The sequence below is a fragment of the Poecilia formosa genome, unplaced genomic scaffold (assembly GCF_000485575.1).
Source record: "Poecilia formosa unplaced genomic scaffold, Poecilia_formosa-5.1.2 Scaffold206, whole genome shotgun sequence".
NCBI classification, from domain to species: domain Eukaryota; kingdom Metazoa; phylum Chordata; class Actinopteri; order Cyprinodontiformes; family Poeciliidae; genus Poecilia; species Poecilia formosa.
In genome coordinates, this window is record NW_006800145.1 from 424873 (window position 1) to 450846 (window position 25974).

At 38.7% G+C, this 25974-nt stretch overlaps 1 protein-coding gene across 1 annotated transcript in view; it reads right to left on the bottom strand.

Annotated features, from left to right (window-relative positions):
* The window catches only part of cxxc4 (CXXC finger 4), a 36269-nt gene that overhangs the window by 9393 nt on the left and 902 nt on the right, over positions 1 to 25974 (bottom strand). Inside the window, exon 2 of the mRNA XM_007567269.2 lies at positions 21959 to 22898. Within this exon, the coding sequence (XP_007567331.1) occupies positions 21959 to 22783 (825 nt within the window). The 5' untranslated portion in view covers positions 22784 to 22898. The remainder of the gene's footprint in view (positions 1 to 21958; positions 22899 to 25974) is intronic.

The window sequence follows — 25974 nt, forward strand, 5'->3', positions numbered from 1 at the left end:
AGCAGCAGCAGAAGTAAGTTTGAAGTTGAAACGTTGTGTGTGAAAAAATGTTTGCGTAAATACCAAGACAGTGCAATACTTCTACTCTGAAGATTTCTTGAAAATGCTTACGCTGTAATAATTTGTGAAAAATCTAAATAAAGGTGGAAGATAATACAGAGATTTGGGAGCCGCAGAAGGGAGGAAAGGAATTTCAGTGAGTAACATTAAGCAGGTTGAATAGCAGCCAGCGGGAGTGAGCCAATGTGTTCCCAAATGCTCATTATAACTCATGGCCCATACATTACTGTGACAATGTCCATTATTTATTAGACTCCACACTGGGAAAGAGCCCAGTTTTTATGACCACAGTCGCCTGACAGGCTGCAACCAAAATAAAAATAATCACCACTGTCACACACACACACACACACACGCAGACGCGCACAGATTGTTCGACACTTCTTAGTCATTGGCACTGAAAGTTCAGACTGCAATCATTCCAGAGTGGTCAAATGACACCATGCTTTTATTGATTTCAACTTGTTTTTAGAGCAGAAAACTGGGAAGAGACAAGAATTAATTTGTTTCATCAGTCAGTCAGTGGTGGGGGTGTGTGTGTGTGTGTGTGTGGGAAGTACTATGATAGCAAGCCAATCATTCACGACCGACCTCCAGCGCCGATCGAGCTGTGGTGGTGCAGTCACCCTTAACTGATGTGTTTTACATATCCTGTCACTTTATTCTGCAAAAATATTGGGGCGTTGCCGAGCTCAAACGTGGAAGGTATCGCAATCCATCACCTGGGGAGCTCACCGGCGCCGGTGGGAGGGGGGTGGTTGAAATCTCATCTGGAGCCTTGTCACTGGGGTCCCAGCCACCCGAGGGCCGTTTATGAGAGGCGCTTCTCCAAGGCCGCCGTCGCGGCGGGACTCATCCAGGCATTCACATGACGGCAGCCAAAACGCAGCACCACACCGAAGCACTGACGGACTCAGGCCTTTGACAAACAGTTTAAAGGAAGCTACCCAGTAAGGGAAGCAGTTTCAATTGGCCCAAAAATTTTGCTAAAAATCACTTAATCACCTCCACAAAAAAAAAATTGTACATTTGTAAGTTGATTGTATTAACATGAAAATATTTTTTTTTTCAGTTGTTACCCGCAAAAGTGATTCAAGGAGACTTTTTTTTGTTATCAGTTAAATAATTTTTACTTGTTTTTAATTTATAAAACCTGAAGATTTTTTTTTTTTTATCAGAACATTTTCAATTTGTTTTTGCTGTACAGTCTACATCAGCAACAACCTGACAAATTTTTAGAGTGTAATAGCTTAGCTTGGAAATCACCTAAATCTACAGCAATTCTAAATGACAGGACACTATCAAAAATCTAAACTAAAAACTCTATTGTATTAGCTAATCATGGGATGATAAGACAATTTTTATGATACACATTGAGAAAAAATAACACACCTTCATGCCATTTAGTAGGAATCTGACAGAGCATCCGACTTGATAAACGGCATGATAGACGATATTTGTCTGACAATACAATTAAGATTTTTATGCTTCTCTAATTTGATTTCATTTATAAGAAATAATATTTAAGGAGTCTGTTTGAGTGTAGAATTACCACACATGTTCTGCTTTCTCGCTAATGCCCCCTTCCTGTCCGTCTGTTCTTTTCCCTCCAACAAGAGGTCAAATCTTTCTGGTTTTACAGTGACTGAAAAGCCACAAAGCCAAATTCATTGCATCCCCATGTTTGTTATTTAATGCTATGCTTTTTATTATCCCTCAGCATGTTGGGGTTTAAACGAGGGAGGATCAAATGCAGCTCAAGCCCAACAAATTCTGTGAAATGGCCTTTTAGTGTAGAATCAATGCGAACACATGCGAAGCAAATGCTAACTATAGCATCGTCGCTGGACAGCAGTGCTTCAGTAACAAGTGTTATCTGCCGAGCATTGTGAGCAAACTGTCAGCACCGAAGAGTAAAGCAGGAACTACTATGATTTCCAGCTGCAAGTTTTAAAGATATACACCCCTTCATATCTGAGGCTCCAGCTAATCATTCACACTTATTTAAAATATTACACCTCAGCAAGGTCTCATCACACCCCTCACATTAATATAAAAAAAATAATTAAAAGATGGATAACGTCGTCTAATTTCTTTTGTTTCAGACAAAAAAAAAAAAATATTATTACTGGTATAATAATGTTTTCATTTCGTTCATCATTTATTTGTTATTCTGATTCTCATACACAGACCAAAACAGAAATGCATAATCGACACTCACCAAAGTTAGCAGTGGTTTTCAAGTGCTAGATGCGCTCCTCTCATTGTAGAGTAAAACGAGGTTAACAGCCCACTATGAGGTCTGAATTAGTTAGGGTATCATCTCTGGTTACCAGCCTGCAGCCCCTTGCTCAGGCATGCTTCCCTTAGGCTACGAGCAACAGCTGCAGGAGCGGCAACAACACAATACTCTTGGATAAAATACAGTGGAAAAACCTTTAAACCTCCCATTATTTCAGCATGTTTTGGTTCCAAGGAGCCAGACTGTCTTGTAATCTTCTAAGGTGGTCATGACACAAAACTGTCGAGGCTTCCTTTTAATTCCTTTGATCACTTATGAAAAATCGACCAAAGTCTAAATAAAAACAGCCTATTTGGACTTTGGCTGATTTTTCACCTTTTTTTTTTTCTCCAATCTGACCATCACATGATCTTTGCGATTAGTACTTGAAGAGGAAGTGGCCAAGTGCAGAAGGAGCTATAATAATCTAACTACCACAGATTAAAAGTATCTGAAAAAGTATCTGAAAGTCAGGACCTTAAAAATATTTGTACAGGAAGCAGCAATATTAACTATTTACAGTTTGCCATGTTTTCATCTAAGGGCTTTTCAGGATACGTTTTGTTGGAACTAAGATGCTGTTTTATGTCTGCCGTCTGTTGTCTTCTAAGTTTTTCATAGAATAAATGCAGAGAGGGAAGAAATTATCCCCCTGTGACAAGTAATGTTTATAATAAGGAAGTGCCTAAAGACAGGTTCTTTGCTAAGTCGTCCGTTGCGCAGACACAACACAGGTTTGTTCCGTTTTCCCCTTTGGTCCGTCAGCAATAAGTGGCTCAAATCCACTGAAAAAGCTCAAGAACTGCTTAGAAACATTTCAAAGCAGCCCGACTCCTTGGAAACAAACATTGCCTTTATTCTCATCCCATTCACATCCGTGCATCCCAAGCGAGCACGGTCAACGTGTAGATGCCCGCTGATAAGAGGTCCATAAGTGTCCTTATTACACCTCAGTACCACAACGTGGCTACAATGCGACTCCTGGCCTTGAACAAGCCATCCTTTCAAGCAAATCTAGCTAAGTGTACTGCGGATGTTTGTGAGTAATGAGGAATTTGGGTGATTTTTGCTGACTAGGCATTTATGGATGGTGGGAGGGATGGCTTATGATGGTGTGCTTAAGGGCTGAGGGAGGAGGGGTGGTCACAGGGGGGAGATTAGGCTGAGGGGCAATGAAGGAAAACCCAAATCCATCTCCATCTCAGAACCATCCTAAAGCAGATTACTTACTTCAGTGGCAGAGGGAGAGAGAGAGAGGTAGAGAAAGAGAGAGAGGGCAGCAGATGAACGAGGAGGCAGTGAACGAGAGAGCAATTAGCCTAGATGCAATTTCGGCACAGTCCCCTGACTTGATATTTGACCTTTAGTAAGAGTCTCGCCAAATATCGCCCGCGAAGCACCGACAGACCATATGGCAAAGTGCTGCTGGAGGCTGAGATCAGTGTGACTCGCAGCCTCTGTATGGTAATGGGAGGGAATGTAATTACAGCGCACTATTCCTGTAGGACGTATATTTCGCTAGCCCGCAATAGGAGTGGCTTTGCATTAAGCGGGCAATGAAATGGAATGGACCCGGTATTTCTGAGCCTGAACTGAAAAATGACTCTTTATGAGCAAGTCCTGATAAGAGAGAGAATACTTTGTTAAAAAAAAAAAAAAAATCCTGAAATCCAAGCTAAGAAAGAAAGGAGCTGAACCACAATAATTAATGTCACAGCAGAAATGTGTTGGTTGCTGGCAATGGCAGAACCCCCCGCTGAGTCAGATACGCCACAGTTAGGAGAACAGGCTTAAAGCCAGAGATAAGAGAGGACAAAATGCATGCAGACACCAACTAGCATGACTCAAACAAAAAAAAAAGCTCTAAAACGTAGACATCGACAGGATAATTAAGAAATGAGGATGTAAACAGATCCTTTACAAAAGATATACATGATCTTGAAGAGTTTTGTTAGAGTTTTGTATTGGTGAAGACTGGTGAAACTAATATGGCGTATGTTTTTTTTTCTTATTAGTACATTCAAATTGTATGCAGTTTCTGTTACAATTATCTATGAATATGAATATCAATATGCAATTGTAAAGAATATGCTCTGCAGTTCCATTATTTACCTTCAAAATAAATAGATGATTGGGTTATATCAAGTGTGGAGGATTTTTTGTCATTTACACTTTACTGTACAGAACTTTTTTTAAAATTAGAAATCCATGACTTTCTGCTTTTCTGGTGTCTATTTTTGATAGAGTGGCCCATTTTTCATAGCGTTTTTCAAAGTGGGAAAGATGAGAGAACATGATATTCAAGTCACATCTATGTACATTTACCTGTATAAATTGGGATATTGCAACAAAAAATAACCACTTAGCAGAACAAGCCCACCATAATAATAATAATAATAATAATAATAATAATAATAATAAAAATAATAATAATAATAATAAACTGTGATTTAAACTGGGAAACTGAGCTGGAAAAAAGGATAAAAAAACACATTTTCAGATATTTTTATACATCTTTTTCATCATTAGCAACAACTGTTGAGTCTTGTATTAATCATTTAGTACTAGTGTAAAATAGGTAGACAATACATGCAATTCAAATATTTTTTATACATATTTTTCTATTCATCTGACGCATTTTAGTTGTTGTTTTTTTCCTTAAGAGTCAGTCAGTAACAAAAGAACAGATGGGATGTGTGTGCCTTTCAGTTTCCAAACCAAGATCCCCATCTCTCTCTGGTGACATCAAAGTAGGAAAAGCAACTCAACTACGCTGCTAACTTTCTTCTTATGCTAAACCTTCTGTGCAAATATAAAACACATATGAGAGGCAGTGTATGTAAACACCAAACTCCACACACACACGCACACACTCACTATTTGCCCAGTAGCAAAGCCTGAGCCTTTTCTGCTCTACTTATATTCATAAAGAAGTCCCATTTAACACTGAAAAATGCTTAGTAACGCTGCTAAATTATTATGTGTGAATGCAACTTTTAAACTGTACTGAAAAACATTACCTTACCTTGAACAGTTTAGTATTACTATGGCTTTTATGATGCACAAACAAAACTATTTTACAAATGGTTTATTGAAATACCAAATTATAATGAGGTTTTTTTAGAATATTTAATGTGGCAAAGTGAGATTTTGTTTTCTTCCTGATCTTAATTTTTACCAGAAAAAAATTAGGATCCATCGATCTGCTACCAAGTGACCGTCGTTGCTGTTGAAACCTCTGTTGTGCTGAAGATTTTTTTTTTTTTTTCTGCCAGCCAAGCTGGAAGACAGAATCACAAGTCTAGACACCAGTGCAGGTTCCTTGAGAGGTGATACAATAAGATCCAAACCTTCCTAAGGTATTGAACATAATCTGCTAAGGCGTTTTTTGTTTTTTTTGTTTGTTTTTTTTGATACTCTGAAAAATCTACTGAAAACTTTCTGTTCTTCCCTCCTTTCTTCCTCTCCCAAACTATCCCCTTTAAACTATTGTTAGACCTTGAAACAATTGCTCTAACTTGTGAGAGAGCAGTATTACATATTTAACCACTGGTTGGCAGTAGAGCAAATGTAAGGGTCAGAGTCTCTTTTTTCCATTTTGCATCATTGCATATAAATATAAAGTACAACAAAACAGTCTGAATAAGCCACACATAGATACCCAGCACACTTTACAATAAATAAAATGCATCTTAAGCTTTTCTACATAAAAGTGAGTTTTTCTACTATGCAAAAAAAATCTACAGAAGCGTAAAAATTGATTAAAAAAAAAGAAAAAAAAAAGAAATGTAGCTCTGATTAAGGCTGCAGCTGGTTAAAAGACTTTCACTTTGAGAAGGAAAGGAGAAAAAAAATGTGTTTGATTTCTGTAGAAGTTTTTCTACAGGAACATTTACAGGTGAAAGGTCACCCAGTGGGAGTTTGTCTGGGGAAACCACAAGATTTGGGGATTTGGAGTAAATTTCCAACATCAAGTAGAAATATCCTTCATGTAGGTAAAGTCTACATCCAACCTATGTTGTTTAAAAAGACATTTGTGCTACAAGTATTTTAAAATAAATTGCAGCATTATTCCAGATAATTTAATTAGTTACCTAAAACTCAGACCCACATGAATGGAGACTGGAAGAAATCAAAGCATCACCTTTAAATGAAGATATTTTTTGCAAATAAAATAGAGTGTGGAGGTCTTTCGATTTTCAGGACAGAAGATTAGGGCAGCGTGAGCAGGAAGGAAAGAAAGGTTGTGCTAGGACAGGCGCAAGGGAGGAGCAGTTTGGCTACCTGAGGGATCCGGTCTGGAAATCCCCAATCTCCCAGCCAAGTCGCAGCTCTTTGAACAGCGAAAGTCGTCAGCCAGCACGACAACAAACCATGTGGGTGTAACGAAGCGAGGGCTAAGCGAGGCAACGTGCTGCCAGTTCTCTGAAATGTTAAATTGAAATGCAAAGTAGGAGCGGGTCGTCTTGTTTAGAGCAGATTTCTTAGCATCTGTGTGGGAGTCCTAAAACTTGGAGGGTCCACACGCAAATCTCTGCATATTTAGAGTAAATCAACATAATATTTAGGTTAGGATTGGAAGGTACACACAGCTGAGGCAGATTTTAATTTTGCTCAGGTAAATGAGAGTTGAAGCAATCTGTTCTTGAAATACGGTGAATAACAAAAGCTCCATTTCAGGAAATTAAATTTTAAAACACACAAAATATTAGCTTTCACTAAGAGTCACGCTTCTCAGTAAGGCTTCTGCAGCACACTAGTTTTAGCAGAATGATTATCGTCATTATTATTGCACATATAAGAAATCAATGTTAATTAAAAATGTGCGTCTAACTAACAAGAAGTAATCAAAGTTTAAGAATGAGTTGGCAGCAAGTTAAAGGTCCAATATCATCAAGATAGGTTTTTACATCATTTTTATGGCTTTTCTTGTTGTCTTTCGCTTAGTTTTACCTGGCGCTGCTTATCCTAAATGCCCTTGACCTTCGTATTGCTTGACTAGTGGTTTATTATAAAAGCTTACGTTTAAAACATCGAGGTTAAGCACTGTAAAAGCAAAGGTAGTATAGTGGTGTAAAAAAAAATATGACTGTATTGGTTTTTACGCAGCTTTACCTTCATATCAAACAGAAATAAATATGTCTTCTGGCACTAGTGACCTTTATTGACAGTCACCGGACAGGAAATGGGCAAAGAAAGAAGGGCTGAAAACATGCAGCCAGTGTCGGGACTCAAACCCAACTTTAGCCGCTGCTTTTCCACTTCACCTCTGTCAAAAGGTAAATCTGACTGGAAATACGTCACAGGTTATAAGGAGCACAACGATTTGTCACAGCTTGCGTTTTAACTCCACACACACCCTGTTCTCTGACCTGATGGATTATTTTGTGATTCTATCTTTTTATTTATTTATTTATTTATTTATTTATTTATTTATTTATTTATTTATTTATTTAGAGTCTTTGTAATTTTAAAGCAACATCCTTTTCTGGCAGACAAGCTTTAGACAAACCTTCAGGACCAGCTCACTGGGTTCACCTGACCACATTTCCGCTGTGCGGGCCGCTCTTTGTCTGGTGAAAACTTCACGATATGCCTCAGTAAAAACACAGACGGCGCCCATGTAAAGCGTCCGGGACACACGTCTGGGGGAAAAAACAAGCACACGTAATGACCTGCGATTGTTTTCTCGACAGAACCACAAACGTCCGTGTGCTTCATTGGGATTTCATGGAGCTCACCAAGACAAAGTAGTGTTGTTACGTGGAAGGGAAATTGTACAGTTTTCATTTTGAAAAAAGTAAAAATTCCCCCAAAATTTGTATGGATTTTTTTTCCATCCCTGGCTAGTTTAACATTGAATCTTAAAAAGTTAAACACGTTGATGGGTTTCCCCTTACAGCACACACAAACCAACAGACTTAAAACTTTAGGGAAGTGCTGGGAAGCCAGGACCAACTCTGTTTTTCAATATCAAAGTTTTTAATTTTCTGCTCTACTCAGCTTTGGGTTTTCAGCGAATGGAGGTTTTGTATGCTAAGCTTGAACTGTTTTGTCAGTTTCAAACCTTGGTTTACATTGAAACACAAAGTGGTGATAATGTGGAAAAAATAAGTAAGGGTAGAATCCTAAAATAGTTACTTATTGAGGAACAAGTAAGAAAGCCAGCTGATATGAACTGTAAAGCACAACATTCTAACTCAAACTGTTTCTGATGAAGCTAGAACACGAAGCATCAACCTGGATCAACAATTTAATACAGAGCCAGTCCAAGGAGACTCCCACACTGCCAAGTCATTTCTACTCAACAATAATCAAACAAGGAAACTGGTCACAGTTTGAAAAGACACAGGCTGCCCTCTGAACTGATTGAAATTACTTCTCTCCCCTTTACAGAACGCCTCAGACAGCGCATTTAAGGAATGTCAATAAACTGCGGACGGCGCAGCAGTCGAACGGCTGAACGAGGGGAGAATCTCCCCCAGCTGTAGTCAAGAGGGGAAAAAAATTAATCCACCTGATTGTGGCATTATAAATCCTATCCTTCGCCTGCGGACCACAGGGTGACTTCACACCTCTATGACACACTTGAACCTCGGGGCATCTCAGAGAAAAAAAAAAAAAAAAAAAAAGAAGGAATATCTTTCTGGGCATGGTGTCAGATGCTCATCATGAAATATTCATAAACTGAGACCGGAGCCACAAAAGACGAGGTGGCAGCCTGCGAGGATTTGACTTGCAGAAATGGAGGTGGTTAAACCGCATTGACCAGTTTCTCTCATCACAACTTGTCAGTCACAAATTCACCTCATCCACGTCACCATTTCCAGACCGACTACCACGGAGCCACCTGTTGTTTGCTCTCTTTTAACTTAAACACGCAAACCTTTCACTTTGCTCCACACTAAGACAACTGACTAAAACAACCGAGAAAAGAAAGAATAATAGAATTTGATTTTATACGAGAGCTCCAGTTTAACTGCGAAAATTCAATGACGTGTAAAAAAAAAAAAAAAAAAAAGCATCCCTATCTTTTGAACACATGTATTGTATAGAGGGAGGGTACAGAGGGGTTAAGAGTATGCTGACCAGAATAAATGTTACATAGAAAAGAATATTATTTAGAAGAAACATATAGTGCAATTAAACACAACCCGGAAGAACGTAGTTCTGGACTGGTGCTTCATTGCGTCTGTTCTTCTTAAAACCCAACACATGGATTAATACAAAGTCAGCAAGTTGATACAGTAGGTTTGGTCTCCTTAGAAACTGTTTTATCAATTGCCATAATAAACTAAACTTGACTGCATTGTTTCATAGCTACAATTGAATTTGAATGTGTGTTTTTGACTTATGTCTATGTGAATGGATCAAACAGACTGCATATTTCTGCAAATAAAATGAGACTCTGTTTTGCAAAGTGCCCTGAGACAACATTTATTGTGAACTGGTGCTATATAAATACATTGAGTGACATTTAATGGCAGTTTTTAGTACACTGGGATTCTCCTATGCACCAGCACACACAATAAATAGTGGTTGTTACAGTCTGTTTTGAACAGGTCACATTAGTAAACAAACTTTTTTCGCCTTCCCTGGTCATTTTAAGCTTTTGGATATTTCCTCCTTCTAACTGGAGAAAAAAAACGTGTTTTTAACCAAAGCAGTTTCAGGAGAAAAGGTGCAGCACACGACTATGAGACTGTGAACAATAGTCAACAGACTTCTATCAGTGACAGCTTTAAGACTATGTTAAAAATTGCAGCGATACAAAGCTTGCATTTTACATGAAATATTAAAAGTCAGAAGCCTTAATGTCTTTATCGATTTTGTTATTTACAGCATGTTAATAAAAGTCCCCAATAAACATAAAAGGGAACAAAGCAGGGATATTATTGTCTAATAAAACACATTTTTTTGACCTTTGTTGGAAGTAAATGCTTTTCATTGTGGCATAAATGCAACCCAAAGTGTTTTGCTCCACACGGTCATCATCTCCTGATTGACTGCATGTGATGTAATTACATACAATTACAAACATAAAGATTGCAGTTTTGCAGCGTGGTTGCGGATAAATCAAATATCTGAATGAATGTAGTCTGTGCAGGCAAAGATCTGCAGCGCTAGTTTAGATGACTCTATGTTTAAGACATCAGAAAGGAATAATATTAATAATGTATTTACACCCTGGTCCTTATCTACACAAACAATGTACACCTTTTGTGCCCTCAAAAATTGGATAAAACCTACGAGTTTAATTCTCATGAATTAAACAGATAGGTTCAATTCACAAGATTCGAGTTTAAAACTGCACTGCCAGGTATGTAGCAGTTTGCAAGCATTTATGGAAAACAGGAATTGTTTTGTGAGTATTTATGTTGCGTTACAGCTGCCCCCACAACTGTCCAACTCTCAAAGACCAGAGCTGTTTGCGTAAAGTGCTGGTGATTTTGGTGGCAGCTGTCTCACATGAGCCGTAACTATGTCTTCTTGTGACTGTCCCTGATGTTGCAAAAGATCTTTGCAACCTGCAAATAAACAATCAAAAGTCTGTAAAATGCTGTTGCTGTTATCCTATACAGAGAGTTTAAATGTTTTGATTGTATTTACCATTTCTAATAAGAAGAATTATAATCCCAACACGTTATGCTAAATATCAAGAGATTCATTAAGAAAAGCTAATTAATGAATTCTGAGCGCTATTCTTAAAGTGTTTGTGGCCCTTTGTGGCGCACCATGGAAATGAATTATTTTGACTTCATGATGTCGTAGTGTATATAATTTTCTGTCTACACCTACCCGATCATCCCCTGTCTATCCTAAAACTCTTTAGGATCTTGCGGTCATAGACGCTAACAAACAGAAAATCTGAAAAGCCTAAGCTATAGACAGCATCTAGTCAGTCCCTTTCAGATTACTGTAGAAACACAATGAAAGGGGGAATAGGGATGCAGAGTGAGTACAAAAATACACTGTCCATTTCAACATCACACAGATTCATGTCAAAAGAATATGCATTTGTTTATACCTGCTTCCTACCTTCAACAAAATGTTGCAACCTAGAATAAAATGTTCAAAACCCTGTACCGTTCTCACTAGGTGTCTCGGAATGAATGGGAATCCTGCCGGAAGATTTTGGTTATCTCCGCTTTGTGGCCAGTGCGATACGGATCCACTTCCGATGGGGCGACGGACAAAAGTTAAATGAGCAGTAAATACAAACTCGATAAGATTCAGTTCACCTCTCAACAATAATTAAGTCTGATTCAGTGAGTTTTGATTTAATAGAATACAATAGGATGTGATACAATCAGTTCGGATAAAGCAAGAGAAAAGTGCTTTGTGACTTACAGAGCATAATTAGTAGAAACAGAACATTTTCTCAAGAAAGCCTTGTACTATAATACCTTTACATAAATCACGTTGCTCTCATTAATCGGACACTTTGCCGACTCAAAAACGGAAACCGGGGGGGGAAAATGCGCTGGTCAGCATTGTTTTTATACCAGATGCTATAAAGTAAATTGTTTCTTTGTGAACTGGTCTGCACCAGACTGATGAGGTTCAAATGTACTAAGTGAACTTCGAATTCAAGATGAAGAAACAAAGAAAACATCTGCTTTGGGAAAGCATTTAGCCTTTTTGATTTCTGTGAAGGTCATGTATATGACAATGATTTAAGCAAATGGATCCTCCAAATAGAATACACAGCACCATATCCGTTACAAAGAACAACAAAGTCAATGTTTGGAAGGAGCCATCATAAACCCTGATCAGAGTACAGTAGAAAATCTGTGGGCAGAGGTGAAAAAGGTGAGTAAGGTGAGTAAGCAGAGGAGACTACAGACCTAACTCACCTACACCAGTTGGGAGGAATGAACTAAAAGACCAAAGTATTGTAAGAAGCATCCATCCATCCATCCATCCATCCATCCATCCATCCATCCATCCATCCATCCATCCATCCATCCATCCATCCATCCATCCATCCATCCATCCNCATCCATCCATCCATCCATCCATCCATCCATCCATCCATCCATCCATCCATCCATCCATCCATCCATCCATCTAAATCCAAGGATGATTTAGAGAGAGACCAATGAACCTGACAGTCATGCATTTATACTGCAGAAGAAATCCAGAGTGGAAAAGTAAACATGAGAAGCTAAAGAAAAATAATAAAACAAAAAAAGATCGAACAGACACCATTCACGTTATTCTGGAATTAAGTAAGTATAAACAAATTTGATAAATCTAACTGATCCAAATAGCAAAGTTTTGTCTGATTTCATGTCAGACTGAGAAAAAATATGTTACGCCTTGTTTTTAAAAAGTGGATACAGATGTCTGGTTTTTACTACATATGTAAAAATGTCACATATTTTGGACATTCGCATGTCCAAAATACGTGAATGAATTCATGACTCGGAGATATTTACTAGTAAAATCGATTCATAGAGTTTTCCATCATTTCAACTCCTAATTTTCAACGGACATTGAATAAAGTTGATGTTTATTCAGTAAACTGATCTTAGCTTCACATTCACACTTCCCAGTTACAGTATATCTACAGCTTACTGTAGTCAAAACATAAAACAACTGCAGAAATAAAATCCCCCAAAAAATTCAGAACCACACTGGCCCAATATGGTGCAATACTCTATGCATCTTTACTGAAGACTTTCCTCTCAGTCTTTCCTTTTTATTTTTTTCAGTCTCTCAATAATGACGAGATACCTTTTAACTTCGCAAGCCCGAGTTAACATCAATAATTTATCCTTCTCCATTTAAAATTTAAAGCGCTGCACATTAACGTCTTGCCACACCTGCTCCTTCACGCTGTCCACCCTCCGCTGGGCTTTTTTTCCCCCCCGCCTCTGTCCCCGTCTCTCTCTTAGCTTCTCCTTACGCTATAATGAAGACAATGACAAGTCCTCCTTCTCCCCGCTGAACCACGGATGTTAAATGAAACGATGGCAGAGAAGGCGACAGACCACATAATGTAAGGCCATCGTCCAGACGCCTCCAATTACGCTTTGGCCTTAATTGGTGGCCGTGGCAAGGATGAGGAATCCTTCATTGGTGTGCTGCATTTGCGCCTTTCAGAGCGCAGCATTGGCCCAGGGAGGACAGCGAGTCAGTGCAAATGAAAGCTGACAGAAAATCCACATGGTACAATCGGTCTAGGAGAAAAAGGGCATGACAGTGACTAAAGGGGACCTGGGCTCTGAAATAACTGGGGGTAGTTTGCAGGGCAAGATCTGTATAATTAAGCGGTCTGCATTGTTGTTCAGATGGCAAATTCCCTTTGTCTTGACAGGAGTGTACCGTTGCCCTTTAGGCTGCGATGCGTGGCGGTGTTCACCGTCTCCTTTATTTTTTTTTATTTTTTTCCACACTCCTCCAGACCTCTGTGACCAAGTTAATTTTCAAATTTTCAGCTTGAATAAATCCAGTAAGTTAGAGATCCATGGATCTTAAGGCCACATGTCCTTCAGAGTTTTTCCTTCACATTTTTTTTTTAAATTTATTTATTCTTCACCCCCTCTCCTTAGCCCACAGAGATTGACTTGGAGCAGCCGGTGTTATCTCCAGAGAGGCAAAGGTTGGTGGGGGTAGTGGGGGGGGAAGGCCACAGATTTGTCCTTATCTATTCTGAGCACACCTAAAACAAATTAGACCTGGCGGCCGCTGCTTATTTGGCTCCCCCACTCTCATTAAGGGGCTGAAATCCAGGTTATTTTCCTCGAGGTCCTGCCTCTCTACCATTTTGGGGTCTTGTCTTTTATCGCTACAGCAAAGGTTTCCAGACAGACATGCCGCCGTTTCATCTCAACCATTTCATGTAGTCAAACCAGCCCTGCACAAATACCGAGGCTGGGAGAGTGAGCGTCCCTCCCTATGCTGAGACACTGTTTTCCTGCACATCACTTGATGCTGGCCTTTGACATTTGTTAATTGAAAGAGCAATCTGTTCAGTCTCATCCTGCTCTCCCTTCAGCATTATGCTGCAAGCAAATCGAAGCCTCTTTAGGTGTAGCTGCATGTTTTTTTTGTGTGTTTTTTTTTTTACTTTGTCTTTTGAATGAGAACAAATGTCTTCAAATTCAATGTTATACCGCATTGCATAGTTGCATAGTACCATATTGTATTTCGGTGTAGGCGATATGACAGCACTGAACTCTAAAAATGTTGAAAAATTGATCATCTGCAAATATCAAAAATATTGTAAAGGCCCAAGTAATGCAGACTTTGATAAATTAGGAATATCACGTTCCTTTTTTTACATATTTTGTGATTTTTTTTTTTTTTTTTTTTTTTGTCTTTTCTTTGAAGGTAATCTTGGCAATGTCATGTTTGTAAATATTCTCAAACATTTTACTTTGTAAAATAAAGTTTAACAAATTACTAGTAAGTAAATAAATAATTACTAATAATTTGTGTTTTTAACCTATTGAATCAGCAATCATTTTCATCACTACTTATTTATTTATTTTTTTACAGGAAAGTATAACAAAAGAAAGACTGTCTTAGCCAGTGCAGATGCATGTCATACTCAAACCACACATCACCAGTTAATAAGAGCTACAACTGAGTGCTTAGTTCACACAGTTAACTGCAACTGGAAGAAAACGTGCTTCAAGGGAAATTATCAGGAAGTCATACAGAAATAGAGAATGGATGCTAATGTTAACCTATAGTTTTTATACTCTTGAGCATTTTATTCTTTATCCCTTAGCTTCAAATAAATTACCTTTAATGTTGCAAGCATTCTCTTTGTCCGACTGATGTTGGTTACATTAAAAAATATGAATCTTTTTTTCAGATAAATAAGAATACATTTAAAAAAAATAATTCATAAATGTCCTTTGGCTGAAATACCCAGGTATATGCTTTTGATTTGGAAAATCTTGCCCCCAGAACGGTTCATATGTCTGTTACTCAAGTGCTTTATGACAGCAAATGTAACACCAAAAAAGTCTCCAAAATATTATTGATCATGCCGAGTATATAATAACTGAGAAGAAAATGAACCAAGGGACATGATTTGGTAACACTTTATTTGAAGGGGGTGAATAAGACTGACATGACACTGTCATAAACACTGTCATAAACACCTGTCATGAACATGAATAAGCCTTCATGAATATTTGACTGTTGTCATAAAGTGTCATTCGGTAAATTATGACACTTTTAATACAAAGTTGACATTATTCAAAATGTCTTTGTTATGACAACTTGACATTAACCAATAAATCTTTACTGATATAAATTTGTTATAAAAGTATTAATGACTGCACTTTAAAAATTAGGTAACTTTATGTTATTAAAGGTAAAGTGTTATGTCATGTTTATGAAAGTGTCATGACAGTCTTATTCAACCCCCTTCAAATAAAGTGTTACCCACTCTACTACTAGTTTTTCATGGAAAATCGACCTTTAATATTATAAAGTAGTGAACTTACTGTTATGTTATCAATGACAAAATAGTTTGCTTTTTAAGATGATGTTATAGTTAATGTTGCCTGGCGTTGCAGAGCTTTGGTCACTCAGAATTAAATATACCAAAATGTTAAAAAATGGCACTCAGAACTATACGTCTGTATCAGTGAAACCATTTTTGACCATCATCTTCAGCAGTGCTCTCATATATTGTTAACATATCTCTTTTTAAGGAATAAAATAATATTATGATTAAAAAAAACATTATAGTAACTGTGACAGTGGTTCTGATAAACCTGTTTATACCTGCTAAACAAAGGACGCTGAGGGAGGCACACAGACAGATATTTACGAAAACAAACATATTCCACTGCCTTTGCCTTTCTCATCCATATGCAAACTGTGCAAAGATTTACAAAATCAGATTTTAAGAAGTAAAGATCCATCCAACTTTGCACATGCCAACTATTTGTAGACAAAAACAAATGAGTCATTTTTAAATATTTTTTTTCCCCCTATGTTTGGGTTGAGTTATCTTGACTGTGTCAAAAAAGGAGAACGGTTGAGGTCATATTTCTAATTAAGGTAAAACGTAACATTAACCGAATTCATGAATGAATAAATGTCAAATGTTTGTGCTTTCTCTAAAACATTGCACATTTTCTGACAGCTCTGTGTGAGCTGGTTATGGATTATGTTAGCACATGGCCGTATTCTGCAATGATCAGAAAATCCTGGGTTACAAAGCCTACAAAATGCTGGTTTAGAAACAGTTAATCGGACTCACATAATGTTAGCGTGTTTTGCATTTTCCTTTCATTACGCTTTCCAAAATGCAGAAAAACATACTTTTACTCCACCAAGTTATAGTCATTTGTTAGCTTCTTTGACAAATTAAAAGTTAGTTTGTCGTAAATAGCTTAAGCAGCAAACAAAGAGAAAGTCTCCTCCTGCTCTCTCACATGAGTATAGCATTTGAATGTTAATGCGGGACCTTTGAGCCATCTGAGCTCAAGCTATGCAAAGGTAACTGCTTGGGAAATGTTAGGTTAGATGAGATTCATCTGCCAGACTAATCCATCCTGGAGCCTGAGAGCAGCAGCAGAAGCGGGAGCAGCAGCAGCGAGACAGAGCAGGATCTGCTGCAGAACGGCATAGCGGTGACACGGGGCAATTCTCCAGGGCCTTGCATTAGCGCGCTAAATTAAAGGGGGTATTAGATTAAATTGGCTCTCCGATTTCAGGGGTGTGAGTAAAATTCTGATTTGCATTTTCCACCGCTGCTTAAGATATAATTAGTTCAGGGTGATTCCCATGTGGAAAACATTGACAGGCAAATCTAGCTGGTTGCCGGTAGCTTATCGTCTCTTGCAAGGCAAAAAGGTACGCTCAGCTCATGCCTGGTGCGTTACTCTGTGCTTGTGTGCCTCTTTGCCTGTGTGAGTGGGAAAACAGGTGCAAGACAGGAAACATGCTATTTGTGAGTTCTGTAAGCTCTGCATCTGAGGTTACTACATCACCCGGTTCTTCAAGTTTTCAACAGGATGACAAAAAAATTTAAGCAGCTATAAAATCAACACACTGTTGATATTGGCAGGAAAATACAAAATAATGTACTTTGCAAAAATATTCATGACAACTGGATATTTTTCCTTTGCATGGTGTTAAAATGAAAAAAATAAAATAAAATAAAAAAATATTTGGGTTTTCAGTGATAGACCTAAACAAAGTAGTGTAGAAGTGGAAGAAAATGCATAGATAGTGTTTTTTTTTTTTTTTTTTTTTTTACAAATAAAACTGAAAAGTGCTGCACATATTTGTATTAGCATTACTTGATCTAAATCATGGAACTGTAGCTGTGGCTTTGCTCTTTTTGTCCTCTTTTTGTCCTGCTGGAAGGTGAACCACTGCCCCAGTTTCAATTTGCATAAAAGGTTTTCATTCAGATCTGCCCTGTGCTGAGTGTCATCTCTCTTTCCATCGACTCGTCCCAATCCCTTTTACAGGAAAGCAACCACACAGTATCACGCTGCCACCACTGCAGGGTTTGGTTTGGTGTGTTCAGGGCGATGTGCAGTGTTAGTTTTCAAGGTAGAGAGCCACGTTGTGGTAATTTGGCAGTTGTATCATACTATTTATTTTTCGGACCACTGATTGAACAGAGCTTTGAGAGATATTTGAAGCTTGGGAAATTGTTTTATAACCTAAATCTGCTTTAAACTTCTCCCCCAACCTGTCCGATATACTCATTTGCCTTCATTATGCTGTTTGTTCCCTAATATTCTTTAACAAACCTACAAGGTCTTTGCAAACGGAGCCAAATTTATACTCAGGAACAATACAAATCCACACAAGAAGACTGTCTTTACTAGCTAAGCAACTTCTGACAGTAATTATTTATAGTGGATTTTATTTAGGAGTAGCAGAGTACAGAGGGCTCAGTACAAAAGTATGTCACACATATTCTATTGGTCTGTATTGGTCCTCCACATACAACCCAGTAAAACACTAAGCGCTTTTGCATGACACTGTATTTGCATTAGTGTAAGGTTTATGTAAAAAAACAAAAAAAACAAAAAACAAACATATCTCTCAAAACTAACTCGTGAACGTCCCTCTTCTGACACCAACTTTTGACTCAAAAGCATTTCCATAGCCAAAAGCTCACCTGTAATTACAAACGCAGAGCCAAAAATAACAATTACTGCCGGAAAAGTCCATCCTATGAATTACTGAAGAAGGTGAAGAAGCTTTTAAAAGCAAGTGCAGGTTTGCTTAGAGGCTGCACACCCTTGCTAATTCCACCCTTCTTTGCAAATAGATGTTTTCCAGAAGCGAGTCTCCCCTCGGATAATAAACATGAATCCAGCTTCCTGCGCACCTGTTTGGGGGCACCTGTTCGAACATGAAACTGACACATTTGGAGCATCCACATCCAGTCCACACTAAACCAAGGGCAGCATTGTTTTCCCACACTGCCCAAAAACTACACCAACTAAACTCAGTTTACCTCATAATGCATTAGAGGCATTCGAGAGACCCTGGTTATTGTGCTAGCAATGTTTCTTGCATTAAAAGGCATTAAATTTAATTCAAACCTACATATTTCTAAAAATTAGTTTCAAAAGTCAACTTCTTCCCAAATAACCGCTAGCTGTACTAACAAACTGTAACACTTGTGTTTTCAGTGAGGAATGTTTTTGGCCAAAATGAGAGCAACAACAACATCAGTAGCCAGAAAACATGATATAAGCTGAAAGGCATATATGGTGAGCTTAGAATACTTAGTAACAAAAAATCAAGTGCGATATATTCAGATTAACTAAGAATAAAATATGTGAACCATCTGGAATCAGTGTACAGTAGTTTGGTCCCTGTTTGACCAATTCAACAGTTCAAATGATTTTTTTTTCTCTTGCCTAAATCAATTTTTTGGCAAAAACGAATACTTACACCATTATTTTAGGAAGAAGATAACATTGTGCTTTTCACCTTTTTCTCCGTCTAAGATATTCCTAAAGTAAATAGAGCATCAAAAATACTATCCTTTTTTTTGTTTGTTTTCTTTCATGAATCCAAATAGGTTTTTCCAAATCTCAAACTGTATTTTAAATAATCTCTGATGAGAGTAAAATAATCTAGACAAGGTTGAACCAGCATAAACATATAATGTTGACCACGATCTGGTCAAAAGCTGTACAGAAAACTCTAATACAGCCCTTTGTTTGTGAATTAGATACCAACTTTACACCACCATGGACATCCAGTACCTCTGATTGGAAATCCAATTAGGTTCTGGAATACCTATTTGACATTTGCTGGCCTGGACAGAAAGCCATCTAAATCTGTCTGTAACTGAGGTTTGGTTTTTAAATTGATTAACATCTATTTTAGTAATTGGCCAATTTTTTGACAGTGAGGAGGTGAATAATTTGCCTTGTTTCAATATTTCTTTTGTTTGTTTTAGCCCAGCCCCTAAACATAAGAAACAACTACAACTTATTTGTTCAATTTGAAAATTATATTTTTTTAAAGAATTAAGATAGAATCAGCAATAAAGTAGTTTTGTTATTCAACAGAAGACAGATAGTTAGATTCCAACAAGGAGAAATGTTTTTTGTAAGCATCATCCTGTCAAAATGAGTGTCATGATTGGCCATCTGGTTAAATTTTATGTTCCACAGTTAGTAGAAATGCATGAAAATACAGTTGAATCACCGAGTACCAGCTCCTTTAGTCTGTTTTGTTTCTTTTCTTCTTTTGTATTTTATTTTTTATCGAACCAATTCCAGTGCTAAACTGGTGCTACTGCTCACTCACGTAGCGCCAGTTCTTTTTGCTTCCACCTCTGCAAGTTCTGGCTGACACCAATAAAATGGAGCTTTCACAGCACAGACTCTCATCTGGATCAGAGGAAAGAACAGGAGTTTGATGTAGGCTTAATGAAACCAACAACCAACCAACATTGTGTTCTTTATTTGGCTAATTGTAAACAAATAACTGTAAGAAAAAACACAGACTTTCAACATTATGATATGAGCTCTCTGTCTTACATTTCCTTCGTTCAAACATTAAAAAGCTACTGTTCACACAGTCACAGCCACTGTTTTCTGCAAAATTCTTCCACACAACTTTTAAGTCAGTTTTGAAGAAAAAAAAAAAAAGCAATATTTTAATATGGTCAGATCGGGTTGCAAACGCCTCCTGTACTGTGTGGCTTCCAGCACGCCTGGTGCTGATCAGAGATCACATGGGTGGGATTCTGAGATAATATGATTTGTGCAGGAAAACTGTCAGAGTACACATTATAAGCTGGAGAATGAAACATTTGCTGGACGAGATCTTTATAGTAATGTACTAATATAACACCAAACTGGTTATGTATGTATGTATGTTTTGTTTTGTTTTTTGTTTTTTTGTAGAACCTGTTATCCGCTAGCATTTGTAACACTGATCTAATGAAAACTACAGGAAGTGAATATGATCAGAAAAATATGATCAGAATCATATTTTTTTCTGCAATTTTAACCAACTTTCATTTGATCACAGAAAAGGAGTCAAAGCAGTAATTTGATATTACATTAGTCTGTGTTATCTTAGAAACCCACGGTAAAGAGGTGGTGGCAAAAGTGAGCAAAGATTTTGACAAACCAATGTCTTAAGTTCAGTCTTAACAAATTAATTCATAAATGCTATTTTTTTTTTTCCAAAAGTAGATTAGGTAACACTTTATGATTAACCCAGTTTTCCTCTCTGTGTAATCACTTAATTAATGAGCAAATTATCCGAGCCTCAGGTTGCATCTGTTAGAAACACATTCATCCAGGCCCCTGTAGGCATCTGTGTGAGTCTGAGGGCAAAGAGAAGCATATTTACGGCTGAAGATTCATATTTGGCCTTTGCACTTGACGCCCAAATGTCAACTGGAAAATAAATCAGCTTAAATGAACCTGTTTGCCTTCATAGCTCTCTTGATATGCATCTGTCCCAGACTGATCCACACACACACACACACACACACACGCACACACACACACACACACACACACACACACACAGTCTGCATACTGTGTACCCACACTTCAATCAGTTCATTCATAATGTGTGGAAGGGGATCAGTTTATGGGATTAACCACCGCCCCCACCTCCCACACACACACACACACACACGCATACAACACTTTGGGCCCAGGGAAGGGGGGTGTTTTGAAAAACGCCATCAGCAGCTCCACCATCACTCTCACCATCTCTTGGTGGTCAGTGGCTGAGGCTCTGTGGGATATTGATTCTCCCCATCCAGAGACGGCTTCCATAATTGGTTAAAATGACCGGGTGCGGAGAGAGATGGCTCTCTGCTGAAAACCATTTCCCAGCCCTGCTTGGAGCAGAGCCAAACTCGGGGTTGTTCGGATGCGTTCCAGCCCCAGCCTGACTGGCAGCAATTAGGGGTGTCTGAGCCAAGCTCAGCTTGCGCTCCGCACAAACACCCCTAATTACTGCCAATTAGGCTAGGCGGGTAGGCAGATTTGAGAAAGCAGGGGGATGTTCAGGCATGGGTGGGCATGGAAACAATTTTCAAGGGCTTAGAACGTGACTGGATGAAAAGGTTAATGCTTTGGAGTGCGAGGGGGATAATAACAAAAGAAGGGGAAGCAGAGCCTCCGTTCTCACCTCCAGCGACGAGCCAGGCTTCTTCTTCAACTCCTCGCATTTCCTAAATTTGCAGATCTGGTGGCCTGTTTTGCGGTTCCGACAACTGCTGCAAACACCACAGTTGATTAGCCGCCTGCAGGGTGCACACACCCCACACCTTTTCCTTTTCTTCTTCGCTGGGTTTCCACTGGATGCTGAGGAATTATTCTGTGGGCAGTCTGCCAGATTGGCAATTTGAAACGCACTGTCTGTAACGGCTGCTGAGGCTGCGGGGGAGTGAAGGGCTGTCATGACGATGACCCCGGGAGGTAATGAGATGCCCCCTAAAGCCGGAATAGCGGAAAAAGTTCCAACGCGTTCTGGGAGATTCATTATCTCTGCTTCAGCAGCGCCGCATTTCAGCTTGTTCATGCATTCTCCTGCTAAAGGTCTGCAGTGTTCGGGGGATAAGGTAGAGAGGAAATTATTATTTGCCATTTGCAGCGTCTCTGGCGGCACGCCAGGCTTCCCCGGCCTCTGGGAGTCATTTCTATGCATGCTGGTCCTATTAGGGTTTATTGCCGCTGATTTCCTTCCCCAGAGCATGGCGTTATCACAGTTCCAAGGGGACATACCAATTCTGGCGCTGGGAAAAATCGGCGTCGTGATTCGGGCAATTTTTGCAGTCTGCGGAAACGCACCGTTCGTTTTGTAAAAGTTCGCAAAAGACCTGTACCTTTCCATTTCTGCGTTATAATCCAAGAGCTGACTTAATCCACCATCCTGGAGATTATCCTTCTGCAGGAGCGACACGTCTGCATTTTGTCCATTTTCAATGCAAAGCGCATTGTTTATGTTAGACATGGCTGGGGAAGTGCTTGTCAGTGTTCAGGGGGAGAGCGTGAAGGTGCACGGGCCTTTGTCGAGCTGAAGCTGGTTAGGAACAATGAGTAACCATCCTGGTGTGTCTTCTTCAGCACTAGAAAGCAGAAAACGGAGAAGAAATAACAGTTACATGCACAGGATAAACGGTAAATGGTCTCATGCAAATTCAGCTTTCAACTTCATGTTTCTCTAAAGGTAGCAACTGAACATGGGAAGCATTCTGTGACATGTCTTCAGTCTCTGAGGCTATTAAAAAGCAGTCCAAACGGACCTGCATCTGGTGACAGTGACATGATGAATGTGACAGATCAACCTAGAATTATTGTAATGCTGAACAATATTTGCACATTTCAGGAAAAAAAAAAGGAACACTTTCAACACTTTCAGACCTTGAGAACAAATGCATTAAACATTAGGACGTGAGTATCAATACGCCAATATATTTATGTGTCTGCATTTTGAAACATCAGAAGGGACCCTCATTCATACTATATATAAAACAACAACAGCCACAATCTTTAAATAATTACTTGGATTTCTCTAACGAATTAAACTGATTTTCCACAGGACTCATGGTACAGCTAAAGTGCAGTGAATATATCGATTGCATCTGCAGCAGCGGCGATAGCAGAGGCGGCCCTGTCCGTGTAAACAAGACCCTCACTGGTGTCTCTTAAGAGCACCTGGCATTCATTCATGGCCACTATTACAGTGACAGCCCTCAGTGATAGCCAGCGGTGGATTTACAACCAGATCATGGACCAGACCAACCACAGTGTCAGCTGCCTGAGGATAGGCCTCCTGAATGTGTGTGTGGGGGGTGGGGGGCATTTCCTTTCTCTGCCTTTCCAACCAGTCTGTCTGGATTTGGTTTCCACAGATAAAAGCCCATTAGACACATCTCTCCCTACTTCCATTACCGTTTTCTGGGCTTTCTCTTTTAATTGCCAGTCCGTCGCTGGAACCGTCAAGCATTTCATATCCTATCCGTAGTTTTTTTTTTTTTTTCGCAAAGAGCAAAATGCGAATGTGCACACGCAAAGCTGAGATCAATTCTCACTGGAGTCGCCCCAAGAAATCGTCCGGTGACCGCAATCAGATGATTTTGTGCTTGAGCGACGCTCTTCAGAGCAGTGTTGTTACTGAGGTAAGACGTTTGAGCTATTTTCAGTTTCAGAACAGTGTTTAAAGTGAAGTTTTATCCGTTAGAACAGAACAGTTCTAAGACATTGGCAGGCTTTTTGAAGATCTGCACAGTCTGCTCCTTACACAGCAGAAAACACACGTTTACTGCGAGTGTGAGTTCTGCTAACAACACTACGATAAGTCACAAGGGGAAGTTTAAAGATTTGGCCCTATTGTCATTTTGTCTTTGCTTTGAAATAATTGTGAAATCAGGTTTCGCCACAGAGCTGTGTGACATGATCATTGCCCTCTCTCACATACACAGTGTGACATCACCTCTTATTCCAAGAAATATGTTTTTTCATGACAGAAAAAAAATAATTAACACTTCTTTATGCATATTTGGACAATTTAATAAACCTTCTGACAGTAAATCTGAGCTTTTACGATATTTTCCAATTAAAGAAAAATAAAAAACTACCTAACCAAGTACTATAAAGCTCTCCTCCAACTTTTATTTTTGGCCCACAGTTACTTTTCAGCACATTATGAGCACGTTTAAAAACATTATCACTGTGAGGGACATGATATTCTGTTTTACGCAGCTTCCAAGTCTCATGATGTTTTTAAGCTGCATGTCTGGCATAAGGGCTTGAACTACTGATAAATTTGATGGCTAGAAATGTTTCCGACATAATTAAGATAACACTGTACCTAGGCTAATGAAAATTCTTGGTCCTTTTGCTTATTTTGCTAAATCTTCAGTCAGGAGTCTTGGGGTTTACTTTTGATTAAAGTTCACACTAAACTTTCAGAAATCTTTGGTTTGTTCACATTTTTACTACCTATTGTGGAAAAGTTGAATCCTACTGTGTCATGGTCAGTAGTGGAAACTGTTGTTCACTTGGCATTTTTCTTTCACAAAAACTTTACATATTCATCCTTGGTCCATCAATAAATTTTTTCAAAGCACCACTGCCAAATTTCTAACCAAGTCACATTAGTTTTAACGTGTCACTCCATTTCTAACCAGGCACACTGTCTCTCCATTCTCTTTAGAGAATATCAGGAGATCTTGACTATCACTTTTGGACCTCTAAATGGATAAGCATCGACATATATCTCAGACGTTCTAAATCCGAACGTTCCAAGCATTACTCTGAACTCTTAAAACCAGGACTTGCTGGTTCTGCTGGAACAAGGATGAAAACTAAAGGCATTAGACATTTTTTAAAATTGCTTTCCTTCAATCAGTTGTACTGACTGATATCGTTCTTTTTTTTTCTAGCATAGTGTGATGTTTGCCTCATAATGCAATGTGTCATTGAGTTTTACTTTTACATTAAAGCACATGTTCTTTAAAACGTCTTTCAGTACATTCAAACCATGCACAACACTAAATGATGATGGTTGATAAACCATGAGGGCCAAAAATTGTGGGACTTCTCAGTTTTAGTAAATTACTGTAATTTTCAGCGTTTGATCTACCGATCAACAATCGGAGCCATTGAAGGAAAAATTCAGAACTTGCCGTTTTTGGAGAAATAATTATTTCCCCTTTTTTAAAAAAAGAAAAAAAAAACTTTTTATTGTAAAATGTTTAACCAATCTGGACAGTAAAAGAACATATATGCTCTGGGTGTGGTTATTTATAGTTCTTATTGTATTGACAGGTCAGAACTTTAAAGTCATTGATGGAAATCTGCCACAACACGTCTGATCGGTGCAGTTCTATCACTCATTAGAACTGCATTATTAAACTGCATCTTCCCAAAATCCGTTCAAAGAGAGCAGATATCTTCATTGTTAGGTTAAAAAAAGCAAAACATTTAGCCCCACAGACATCACATTGCCACAACAGCAACAATTTCTTTCCTAAGAAATGTTGAAGTTACTGCACACAAAATGTGACACCAGGGTGCTGTGAGCAATCCCTTCCAGATTTTCAAGTTCAGTGTCGACCAGCAGCCACCCGTAAACAAAACCTCCCTGGCTTAATGATCAGCACCTCCTCAGGGTCATTATTACTTAATCAATTCACCCCT